The sequence below is a fragment of the Atta cephalotes genome (genome assembly GCF_000143395.1).
Source record: "Atta cephalotes unplaced genomic scaffold scaffold00023, whole genome shotgun sequence".
Lineage (NCBI taxonomy): Eukaryota > Metazoa > Arthropoda > Insecta > Hymenoptera > Formicidae > Atta > Atta cephalotes.
The window spans coordinates 4,717,712-4,730,974 of record NW_012130087.1 but is presented as its reverse complement, the minus strand read 5'-3'; the positions used below and the strand labels follow the sequence as shown (position 1 = coordinate 4,730,974).

General features: G+C 27.1%; 3 protein-coding genes across 3 annotated transcripts in view; 2 read left to right on the top strand and 1 right to left on the bottom strand.

The window, feature by feature from the left end:
- LOC105620034 overlaps window positions 1-3,794 on the bottom strand; it is a 13,255-nt gene extending 9,461 nt beyond the window's left edge. Inside the window, exons 1-2 of the mRNA XM_012201545.1 lie at window positions 3,518-3,794; window positions 3,103-3,370 (exon numbers count right to left, since the gene is read on the bottom strand). Coding sequence (XP_012056935.1) covers window positions 3,103-3,370; window positions 3,518-3,794 — 545 coding nt within the window. The remainder of the gene's footprint in view (window positions 1-3,102; window positions 3,371-3,517) is intronic.
- LOC105619954 lies at window positions 476-2,727 on the top strand. Its single transcript, XM_012201468.1, has 7 exons — window positions 476-489; window positions 662-905; window positions 1,029-1,227; window positions 1,637-1,770; window positions 1,864-2,049; window positions 2,286-2,455; window positions 2,601-2,727. The coding sequence occupies exons 1-7, from the start codon at window positions 476-478 to the stop codon at window positions 2,725-2,727; spliced, it is 1,074 nt and encodes a 357-aa protein (XP_012056858.1).
- A 548-nt stretch (window positions 3,795-4,342) lies between the features above and the next one.
- The window catches only part of LOC105620033, a 10,895-nt gene continuing 1,974 nt past the window's right edge, over window positions 4,343-13,263 (top strand). Inside the window, exons 1-6 of the mRNA XM_012201544.1 lie at window positions 4,343-4,417; window positions 7,402-7,855; window positions 8,558-8,622; window positions 9,100-9,328; window positions 9,435-9,560; window positions 9,755-10,042. Coding sequence (XP_012056934.1) covers window positions 4,343-4,417; window positions 7,402-7,855; window positions 8,558-8,622; window positions 9,100-9,328; window positions 9,435-9,560; window positions 9,755-10,042 — 1,237 coding nt within the window. The remainder of the gene's footprint in view (window positions 4,418-7,401; window positions 7,856-8,557; window positions 8,623-9,099; window positions 9,329-9,434; window positions 9,561-9,754; window positions 10,043-13,263) is intronic.

Here is a 13,263-nt window from a genome sequence, read left to right as displayed (position 1 = left end):
ATATATATATATATATATATATATATATATATATATGCATTAATGCTTACATTTATATTGAAAAAAGAATTTATTTGGTAAATTCATTTATTAGAAGCAAATTTTTGTGGAACAAAGGCAAGAATTTGTTCATATTTTTCTGATTCAAATTTTACGCGGGTAGAAAGTAAGAATGAATCATCAATCTTGTACTATATTGTGGTGGGGAGACTGACACCAGCAGCATGTTGCAATCATTCTGTCATATATAAGAAAAGCATAGCCTCCAATTGTGATATTTGGGTTTTACTGAACTAAATTATTCAACTGAGATCTATATTTTTAAATATAGATCTTTGAATATCCCAAGCATGGAAATGTATCATGTTCATGTCTCTGCAAATTATTGCAGAAGCGAGCACAGCAGTAATGCAATCAAATCACACTGATACTTGCAATAACAACCTAACTTTTCTTGCTAATAAAACTCGGCAAGATGTTTGCAAAAAGGTAACTGTCTGAATATTAAATTACTATTAATTTTATAATCATAACTTATTTTGTTACTATTAAGATTGAATTCTTGACAAATTCAGAATTTTTTAGTTGTGTAAACAATATGTGCAAATGGATGTGTCATCTTGAAGAAAATGCGAACGTTCAATGAAAAATATAATTCTAGGAAAGTAGATCCGGAGCTGGAGAAACTGAGAAATGAAGTGGATGGACCACCAAATTTAGATATGACTATTGTGAATATTCAGAGAGAATCATCACGCATTCACGCTGCATATTTGTTCGAGCATATTGGTAAAGCTACATTACAAAAACTATGTTTGTTGCTGAGTTCTACAGCAACAGGGAAGATCTATGATGGATGGCAGGAGTTCGCAGCACATATGGGCTTAACAATGGAACAGATACGTGTAAGATTATCAGAAAAATGACAAGTAATAAGTATGCATATGAACTCAAGCTGATTCATATACATGTTATTATATAATAATAATAATGTAAAGATAATATTATAATGTCATTTTGTTGTCTAGTGCATAGATTATGATTTCAAAGGACTGCAAGATCCAACATATTACGTGCTTTTGGCTTATGTGCAATCTCCAGAGGCAACAATAGACAAAATTCTGAGTGTTTTGCAAAAAATACGACGACTTGATGTAATAAATCAGATTAAGGCTTATGTGCATGATCTAGTCAATGCTGTGTCACAACATGTCACACCAAGCCATGGTAATATAAAGAACAATAACATTTCTTTTTTCTGACAGAATAAATCATAAGTCTCACACATACACAAATTTGGAACTTACAAATGTCATAATTACAGAATTATATAATCTTTAGTACACACGATGAGATTTTTCTGATCTTTTATTACACTAATAAGTCGTGTCTCGAGTTAATTTTCATCACTTTAATGAACACTTAAATATACAAAAATTATTAAATAATCTTACACATGTTTCAACATTTTTAGAAAGTATAAGTATAGTTATATAAAGATGTATTTAAAAAAATTGTATATAAATGTTATATCTAATTACTTGATATTCCTAGTTTTTCGAAGAAAAGAACTGAGCAAGTTATAAATGATCCAATCATGCATTAAGGCTTAATTATATGTTTTATACATATTTAGGACCTGAAATAATTCAACCTGGACATATACCAAAAGCACCATTAGTTTTGAGTCCAATTTCAATGGTAGAATGTAAAAGTAAAATGAAAGAAAGTGAATCAATGTACATGCCACAAGATAGACAGCAGAAACAGGTTGCTCAACTGATTAATACATTCATGAAAATTTTTCTTACAAGAGCAAGATTTTAAATTAAAAATTTTTTAATATTATATTTTGTATCGTAGCAGCATAAACAAACGTATGGCTGTATAGTTATGTTGACGTTTGCTAATGACGGTTTGCCAACTGCTGAGTGCATCACGAAGATATTCAGATCTAAACAACCACGAATCGGTGTACTTATATTACAAGAACAAGAAAAACAAGTCTATAGTCGAGCTGAAGAATTCATAGACGACTGTTTCAAGCAGGTAAATCAATTTCTTTTCTTTTTTGATAGCCCAAGTCAAGTACTGGCTTCCTAGAATTTTATGTAAACTTCTTAACTTTGCTATAATTTTTATGAAAGGGAAAGTAAACCCTTTGTCCAACTTCTATTCTGGAGAATCAAATTTTAGAAGAACCGAATTTCCTTTATGAACTGTTAATTATGTCATTTTTTTTAACATCAACTGATATTAAGTACTATAAATTAATCTACTTTTAGGTCGATTATGTTATACCAATACTGACAAAAGGGTACATTGAAAAAATCAATAATCCTTTAAAAATATATGAACAGCTGCATAACAACTTGGATACAAAATATTTGAAATACATATATTCTTTATTGAGATATGAATACGTAAGGAATCAATGTTGCAACAATCGTGTGAGGTACATATAAATTGATAAGTCTTTAATAACAAATTTTTAACAGATAATTCTTAAGTGTTTGTGAATAGAATATCATTTCTTTACAATTAATATAAAAGTATATGTAGAATTATCTTTGTTTATTTATCCTTGTTTATATTATCAGATGTATTGTGCCTGATAAAGATGTTTATACGATTGTGCGAGAGAATCTACATCCCACATTACAAGCATGGTTTCGTGAAAGTGATATCGATGGTTTTGTGAACAATATTCTCTTTCATAAAATTTGATATGAAAAAACCATTATAAACTTATGAGAAAATAAAAATTATACGAGCAACTTTTAATAACTTTTAGTTTTAAAAAAACTTCTATAATATTGATAGTTTTTTCGTAAACAATATTTTAATTTAATTGTAAGTTAAATATGAAGAAAACATCCTCTAGATTTAGACAAATACAAGAATTTCATGACCAACTTCACTTTTTTTTTAAAAATTCACTTTTGAAAGATCTTTTTACAGTTTATTGACATTTTTTTTATTAATATATTATGTACAAAATAAATAAATATGTTGTTTATACTTTGATTTACTTTTTAATTAGTTTATATTATATTTAATTAATGTATATTCTTAATTTTAGATAAAAACAAAAGTACTTACTCTCTTATGAAGAAATCTCCAAATGATCCTCTTTCCTCTTTAAATTCTTTCTGTTTCATTTTGTTCAAATTATTATAATAAATCATCAGAGCTTTGCTACTTTCATCATTGGGCATTACTTCACCATTAATGGTGACAAATTCATGTTTGTTAGAATCGTACAGAACTGCAAATGAACCTAGTAGATCATGTTTGGAGGCAAGCTCGAACACTACATTTCCAGATTCTCCATGAACCCATTGAGCTCCGAGATCTACCACATTTTCACCTGGAAATATTAAAGATGTTTAGATTAAAAATTTTCTTAAACAGCCAAAGTTTTAAAAATATATATAATTGGAACTGTTTCAATGTCAAAGATAATATACAAAGTTAAATTTTCATTAATTCAATACCAATTTAGGTTATTATTTACCAAAGTCTTTGGTATATATTCTGCCACCGATCCTATCACTGGCCTCTAATATTACAAAATCATTTACTCCTCTCTGCAATAGTCTCGAGGCAGCAGCAATACCAGCTGCACCTGCTCCAACAATCACAATTTCCTTTGGCATTCTGCAAGCTCTTGACGATTGCACTGCATCCAACAGTTTTACTGTACCATTCAAGAAATATCTTTGCGTATTGTCAGAGATAAATGTGAATAATGATCTTAAATGAACTTGAATTGGCTCAAGTAGATAACGCATCGGATTAGTTAAATTGCTGACTAAGAAAGATTGATGTTACTTCAACATGAGCAAAATACATTGGCGATTTGCAATCTTCTTAAATTCTATGAAGATACGCGAAAATTTAATCTTTATAGAATATTGTAAGAAAATTAAAAGAAAGAAAAGGAAATTAGAAATATATTTCAATACTTTTCGTATTTGTCTTTTCCATAAATTTAATTCAGATATTGTATTTCATGTAACATCATTATCCATTGTTTCACACACACCTTTTGTAGATTAATTTTATTTTAATGTTAAGCGTATTGCGAACAATTTTTATTCAACACTTCGCTTTAGAATATTCGAGCGAATTCTTGAGAATGCATATGCAACCGCAAAGCAAAGCTCTTGGGAGAAAAAATACTGATATACTTCTATCAATGAATAAATACTAATGAGAATACCTAGTAGTGAATCATTTAAAAAAACAAAAATTTGTCAAATGTCACTATTCTCAGTGATAGCAGCTAGTGATAGCTATAATTTGCTTAACACTCACATACATATATTTATCACGCACGATGGCTGTATCCAACTACATCGTTGTTCCGAATGAAAGAATGATGAGATACTTGTACATGCGCAGTAAAGGGAACGTTAGCAGACACTATTGAGTACAAATCTGTATAATAAATTATTATGATAAAAGGAATATTAGATTTTTTAGAAAAACAAGAAAAAATGATACAAATAATAAAAAAATTTTCTATAATATAAATTTTACATTTTTTTATGGAGAAAAATAATTAATTAAATTTATTAATCTTAATTTACTAATCTAATTTATCATAGAAATATCAACATGTTTAATGCAAAGAAAAACTGTGTAGAAAACTTTACTAGCATTTTAATATAAATACAAAATTATATAAACTATTGCAATTATTTTACAAATATCAATAAACTTTAAATAATAATTTATAAATAAATAATAATTAATATTTTTAATACATAATAATAATAATATATATAATATGCATAAAATATAGATATACAGAGTGTCCCAAAAAGGTCTGAATCTTATATTTTGAAAAATATAAGTTTTACAAAAAAGCTTAAACAAAAATCGTAGGGTTCAAAAAAGATCTGATTCACTAACCTTATCAGTTTGATCTTGGCGAATTACATTCTATTTTTGATTTCTGAATCTAATAACTGGTAGAGAGTTTTTCATATTTGGATCAAGAGCTTTTCAAAACATTGCATTAAAGTTATTTTTTATAAAGTACTTTTCGAGTTCTCTTGTTAATATTTTAAAATTTGTATGATTAACATATGCATGGTGTAAAAATTTCGTGTCTTTGTTGACACGCGCTCAAGAAATGTCGCACTTCCATGAAGTTAGAAGAGGCTCATCCGGCTTATTTATAAAAACTCGACATTATTCTTATACGATTGGACAGACCAATCACACATTTGACTGTCCAATCATATGCAAATAATATCGAGTTCTACATGAACAATCTGATAAATATCAGAGCATGATTATCGAACAAGAAATGATCGTCATTTAGACAACGAATTAATATCGAATTCACGAATTCGAAATTAATCATTGTATCTATTCGACATCTATTCGAGGAGTCATTTCTCACTGAGTATCACCTAGATCTATTTTTCTTTAGAGAATTAGCTAATTGAAACAACCTGGAAAAAAATGTTATATATACCTATATATTTTATATATAATTATATATAATTATATATAAAATATGTCAATTTTTTAAATACAATTATACAGTGTTTCTTCTAACTTGATCATTTAAAATATTTAAAAATATCTCCGTTGTTTTTAATAGAGAAAATATCAAAGGAGTTATTTAATTTGAAGAGGCATATATTATGGCGAGCAAAAAATTTTTCTCAAGATCATATTTTTTTTAGACTTTAGACCTTCACTTTTTCAAATAAAATTGTATGATTTTTTTACACAATTTTACACAAATATAGTTCCTCTAATTATTCTAAATTAAAGTATTTATAAAGTATTTATAAAGTAATTATTCTAAATTAAGATAGTGATATCAAAAAATCAATGATTTGAGATATTTTATACCTTATTCTAGCATATAAATTGACATAAAATGTTAAATAACTCATAAACTATTAATTTTTTTCATAATTGTACCTTAATGCTTTTATGAACAGAATATAATATAATATAATGAATCAATTGATAGAAAGAAAACACATAGTTATTTAATATTTTATGTTAATATATGCCAGAATAAAATATAAAATATCTTGTAAACTATTGGTTTTTTACATCACTCCTTAATATTTTTATATTTAGAATAATTAAAGGAAATCATATTGGAAAAGGAATCATATTGTATAAAAAAATTATACAATTCCATTTAAAAAAAGTGGAAGTGAAGTCTCAAAAAATATGATCTTGAGAAAAATTTTTTGCTCATCATAATATGACTTCTTCGAATCGAACAACTTTCTTCTTTGATATTTTCTCCTTAAAAACAGGATATCTTAGATGGAGATATTTTAAATAATCAAGTTAGAGAAAACACTCTACATAATTTAATATAATTATATATGAAACATTTTTTCCCGGATAATGCACAATAATTTAATTTTTGCAAATCTGTTAAAATTACTAAGGCAATACATACATTTAAGATTGTAAAAGCATAATTTCTATCGTTATTATAGTTATTATATTTTATATAATTATATAATTAATTATTATAGTTAAACAATCTTAAGATCGTAATTAAGGCAATCATCAAATATAAAATACTATGCAGAAGTTAACAGAACATTCTATTAATAATAAAAAAAATAATGACAATTTCAGTAGTACTTTTCATAATTCTATAGTAATTCTTATAAAAATAAAAAAAGTTTTTATACTAAAAAATAAAAACTGAAAATGTAGTGTGCTAATTTCGCAGATCTAAGACGATACTTCCCTCTTAAAGAATGCAAAAAAAAAATATTTTTAGCTATAATTAAGTAATTAAGAATCATAAATAAATTATATAATAATATGAAATAAAATAATTAATAGAAACAATTAATAAGAGTGTTTATTACATTTTTAAAAAATTATAAATAAATTTCGATCTTAAAATTTGATGCAAATTGTAAATCGTCTAAAGTAGGCTACAATTATAAACAAAATAAAATAAAAATTTTATTCTGAATTCACTCAAAACTTCATTCATTCGAACATAACCTATTACGTTTCCTATAATCATTTATAAATTTACAAGTATTAATTACAAAATTTAATTTATTCCCAAAATATAGTTTATTAATAAAGATCAATTTAGTTCTTTGCTTAAAAAATGTCTAAAATTACTTTAAAGGCTTCGAAAAAATCTTCGTTCCAACGTTTAAAGTAAACAATCAATGCCGTTAAAAATAAAACATTAAATTATTATGTAGAAATTATTAATTACAGTCACATTAATAGAAATTTTTTTACATATAATTTTAATTTTATTTTTTTTTTTAGTTGTAAAGATATTTTCTTTTCTTTAATTAATTTTCTTTAATTTTATAATTTGTGTTAATTAATTCTGTTAACATCAATCAGATAATCTTCATATCTTATCTACAGTTCGCCGACAAAAAAAAAAGTTATTTATTGAACACTGTTTTTCAAGAAAAATGGCCAAAGAAGAATTCAAAGCTGAAACCGTTCAGATTTTGTTGTTCTCTGGATCGTTTCGATCCTCTTTCGCGATATGATCAACGAAAGCCACCCTATAAATCTTCACTAATGACAATAACTTCTATGCACGAGTGTCCGGTGGCTAAAATGCAAATAAAATTTTCCATGTCTCGACTTTCTCGGGAGAAAAAGAGACCGTCCAAAACAAGAAAGTCAAATGCAGGAGAACAGCAACAATCATTAAAGAATGAATTAAATTATTTCCAGATAAAAAAAAATCGCTTTATAAGGCATTATCTAGAAGATGAAATTGCATTAGCAAAGGATATCTTCTGGGCAAAAAAGAAAAGAATTTACAAGGAGGCAAACAACAAGGCGATAAAAATAGCAAAGAAGAAAAGTAAGCCTCTTCTAACAGCAAAAATACAAGATTGAATTAAGAGCAAATTTGTTTGAACGCATTAATGAGCATTAGTGCATATTAAAGCCCTTGTACACTGATTAATCTAAATGTAAAAGTAAAATGCAAATATTTCGAATTATAAAATATATATTTTAATTATAAAATATATATTTTATTTAATGATACAATAAAATGTATAGAGGAGTTCATGATTTTAATCAAACTTAAATTTATATTAAATACTTTTTGACATCAATTGTACAACGACTTTAATATGCACTATGTATCTAGTGCGTCCGATCTATTGGGTTGTCCGGAAAGTTCGTACTGAAAATTTAAATTTTAGTATACATTTATTAAATTAAAATTTTCTGCGTTTCAATTTTCCTTCAACATCGGCACGAACTTTCCGGACAACCCAATATTAAATTAAATTAAAACAAAATATTTTAAGACAGTAGCATTATAACAAGATCAATATTTAACAAAATTTAATATAAATGAAATATAATTATTTAATTTTATTTCATTTTGTATAAATGCTATTATTTTAATATTGAACGGAATAATAAAGATAGTTAAGAAAAAAAAAGAATTTAATTTTTAAAAAATGTAATATAAATATTATATTAAAACGTTAAATTTGTAACTGTGTATTTTAAATTAATATATTAATAATATTATTTACTCTTTCAATAGGTAAGAAAAGCTTTTTAAAACTTATGAAATATCCACGATGGTACCAAGATTTTTCCCTTGATCAAGTATGAACGTAAAAATGAATGATCTCATACAAATTTCGTTTCGATAAATAAAGTTCAATATTAAAATGTGATAAAAGATTGTTTTCTGTAAAATATTATAGCTCAACTCATTCTCTCATTAAGTAAAATATTATCTTTCGATCTTATAGCGTTTTTTATTTTGGCAGAACTAGTTCGCACTCAGTGCATTTTAAAACTGATGCACAAAAATCAACGTAAAGATGTACGTTTAATAAAAATATAAAAATGAATTAAACCGCAAACTATTCAATACATTTTATTGTGCTATTTGATAAAGTGCACATTGGGTATTTTATCAATTGAGATATCTCATTTTTACATTTAAAGAATTATTAGAATAGTATGTATAATAGCTTTAATGTGTACTGAGTGTGCATTATTTAAGAGATTTTTTCTAAAATAAAATTGTAGTAATTCTCTCTACGTATTATGAAATTAAGTTATATAAATTCATAGTTGGAGTATTTAATGAAATTGGAAAATGTAATGCTCACCGATTACGAAGAGACAAAGACAACTGGCACGCAAATGACATTAATAGCTATTGGCGTCATTTCAACGTTATTTAAATTAAAGCCAAGTACTATAAAAGAATTACATAAATCATGCAAATTGAATAGTGTGGATTTTCTACGAGAAATTTACAGAATCTTAACGGGAAATGATTTCTGTGAAGAGGAATATAGTATATTTCAGATTTTATTTTTATTTAAATTAAAACTTAAATTAAAACTTAAATTAAAAAATGAATAAAATTATTTATAATAATTATAAAATTATTTAATTTCCAGAGAAAATTTACGATTGCAATGAGAGAATAATATTGTCGGCCATTGCATTTTTAACATTGCCAGAAACAGTGGAGGAATTACATAAGAGATTGCCAGCAGTAACTATGCCAAGATTACCATCGAAACGTAATTTTATATTTCAAAATATTAAAAAGTTTAATCAACTATAATTGAATGTTCATATTATTAGATACGTATTATTATTAATTACTACAAATTTAATAATATTATTTCATCACCTAATAATTATCTTATAATTATTTATTATTATTAAACTAAATAAATATTATTACTCTCACACAACTAATAATACATTTTAGCAAAACTAACATATCTGACGAGGCAAAAAGATATCTGTCCTTATAAGGAAGAATTGTTTAAACGTCCGGATTGGGCTGGTTATCGAAATGCTTTACAGAAATGGCAAAAACATTCTAAATTAATTGCAATTCCGAAAATCTTGCCACTGAATAAATGTGGCCAGTTTTTTATTGATGATAGATCGGATGTTAAAAAGCGGAGGAAAGATACTTCCACTGAACACCTTAAAAAAATCGATACAAAGGAATTACAAAAAATTTCCTTAACTATGTATGATCATCAGAAAGGTAAAAATGTTTAATAGATTAATTAAATAGAATTGTAGTAAATATACAATTTTTAAGTATCTATACAATTAGCTATATTTAATGTGTAGTTTAATAGCACTGTTACGTCCGTCGGTGGTAACAATTGAAATTGTATACGAAAATTGAAATTATGTTACGACCGCCGCCAGGTATAGGGATCGAAAAATAAATGATACGGTGCGATGCGTTTGCGTGGATTGAGGATTGGAAGAGTGGTGAATTGCTTATAAGAGTGGGAGAAGTACGATCAGAGTATAAGTGGCGAATCTTAGGCCGAGCAATCCTCTGTAGATCAATAGACCTATCGCATGTTATAAATTCTTAAAACATTCTTATAAGAATATTTCATTACTTAATTGAATCGAAATATTGAAAATTAATATTAATCATTGATTCCTTTAAATATTAAAATTTGGTATCTTTGAAAATTAAGATAATGTGTTGTCTGAGCACAAAATTAATTTCTTATTGATAGGGATGTAGAGCATTAATTGACTCGACTGTTTAGCATTTATGCTTCTAAGATTGAGAACAATTAATTGATTCGAACAGATTACATTCTTTGAGCAAGGAAATTTATAATTAATCCCAGCAATTCGAACCTGTTCATCATTTCCCAATGAGGAATGGGAAAAGGAATGGACTGAGAGAAAGAAATGAGCAAAGCATTAAATAATTTTCTGCTATATTTTTATTTACTTATCCTATCGGAACGCGAGTTCCGGTTGACTGGAGTATTCAATATGATCTGAAAAGTTCGTCTCGATGGGTTGGGCCTCGAGGCCTATCACGAGATGGATAGTGCTCCGACAGCAATGGGTCCAATCCTCGCACTGCTCCGGAGAGACTGCTGTACCCTCTATTCTCTCTATTTCCCTGGAAGGGAGAGGAAGGGGGGCGTGCGTTCTTTGTAAACGAGCTCGTGCGAGGATGCATTCCAAAACTTGATTCTGTCAACTCCAAGTATCTTTTATCTTTATTTAACATTCGATGACCGACAAGGATAAAATAATACTCGAGTTGATAGAATTAAATTTTGGAACTCAACCCTGGAGGGTCCAGAAGGTGCCGAGAGAAGACGAAAGGGTTGATTTCTCTAGCGAATTTTGATGAGTAACCGTGAATTTATTAATGCTTACAAGAGACATACAAAGAGAAAGACTGAGCAGCTCCTTCAAACGCAGTCAGCCATCTTGGAGGAAAAGAGAAAGACAAATGGCGAAAATAAACGAAACTATATATACTTTTTTAGAGATTTTTATTTCTTGGGATATTCCAATGTTTTTCTCTTATAGCGAAGTGTCCTGTTTCAAATAAAGATTCTGAATCATAATAATGCCAATAACAATTTTCGCCGCGTTTATATAGACGTGGGTTGGCACTTGCAATCCAGAAGGAAAGAAAGGTTTTCCAGAAATCGACAACACATTGCCAAGTATGGGCATTAGATAGAAATATCGGTCGTGCCAAACTAGATTTTGGCACACAAGCAACTGAAATTGATGCAGATTCGAAAGATCGAATCAATTTTTTATTATTTAATAAAATTTCAGAGTTATAAACTGGTTTATTTCTCAGGTCTTTCATTCTGGTCCAAACTCTTTTCCCTGATTGGTCGGCGCGCGTCAGGCTCCTCGCAAGAAACATAATTAGCTTATACTTATTTCAGGCTTGTATAAAATAATTATAACGATAAAAATAATGAACTGGATAGAAGTGTAAGGAATAAATATGACACAGAATTACGAAATAATAAGCGTTCTTAGCTTGTACAACCGAAATTTCGTGCGAGAATTCAAGTGACACGCATGTTGCAGCTCATGATTGGTGCGCGATAATCGACACTCGTTTCAAATGATTACAAGAATTGAATGTCTCAATCGAAATATTAATTCATGATGATTTTTATGCAGAATAACAATACAATAAAGGCTTGTAGGAATAAATTTCTCAACTCGGGACAAAGTTATCTCTTCCGAGAATTTCGTTGTTTGGCATCGGCACGCGTCACGCGCCTTGCGAATGATTCGATTAGCTCGCGCGAGTCAACACATGCGTCATGCCGGTACGGCGTGATAAATAGCAAAATAACTATTCAAATGCTATCCTTTGATACATTTCCACACAAAATATTCACGCAAAATACTCAAATTAACAATTTCTTCATATAAATGATGTAAAGCAAAATAGTAAAAGAAAATATATAGTGTGATAAAATCAAAAATATGACAGGACGTAACAGCACTAATTAATTAATTAATTATATAATAATTAATTATTATATAATTAAGAGATTTATCAAAGTACATAATCAATCAAGTAATTATATACATATACAGATGTGTAAAAGTATTAGGCAGTTATAATTTTCTCGTATTTTATGAAAAATTAAATATCTCGGCGAAAAGAAATCTTAGAAAGATTTTTGATGCATTTTAAAGCATAAAGATAGAGTTTTAAATCTGCGTTTGAATTTTATATTCATGATATTTTGTTCCTAAGTTACATAAAATTGAAAAATGATATCTTTGAAATATTTTTATCTTATTTTAATGCAATTCAATAAAACGTTCAACAAACAAAATTTAATATAAAAGTATCTGAAAGTAGGCTTCCTAAGCTTTAAAATGCTTTTTGAAAAAAATTTGTACGTTAATTTTTTGCAAAGATATCGTATTTTTTATATAAAATTTTATTGCGTAAAAACTTATTTCTTCTAAAATGATTCTGAATTTCGAAATTTAAAAATATAAGGAAAAAAGACAAAAGAGAAAAAATGTTTATTATAATGTTCTTGATTCGTATAAATTTTTTCAAATTTTTTAAAAATTTGATCATCAATTTTAAAAAAGTTTGTACACAATAAAATTTCACATAATAAAAAATACGATATTTCTTAATAAAAAAATACGATCTGTAGCACTTTAAAGTAAGACAAAAATATTGTAAAGATATTATTTTTTATTTTATGTTACTTTTATTTTATGTTAACTTAAGAACAAAATCATAGATATAAAAAATTCAAACACAGATTTAAAGCTCTATCTTATCTTTATGCTTGAAAATGCATGGTCGAAAATCTCTCTGAGATTTCTTTTCGCCGAGATATTTAATTTTTCATAAACTGCGAGAAAATTGTAAATGCCTAATATTTTTGTATATCTGTGTGTATATATATATATATATATATATATACATAC

Coding starts and splice junctions, on each gene's coding strand:
- LOC105619954 (XM_012201468.1), top strand. Junction 906..1,028: donor TAACAATGGAACAGATACGT/GTAAGATTATCA, acceptor TTTGTTGTCTAG/TGCATAGATTATGATTTCAA. Junction 2,050..2,285: donor TAGACGACTGTTTCAAGCAG/GTAAATCAATTT, acceptor ATCTACTTTTAG/GTCGATTATGTTATACCAAT.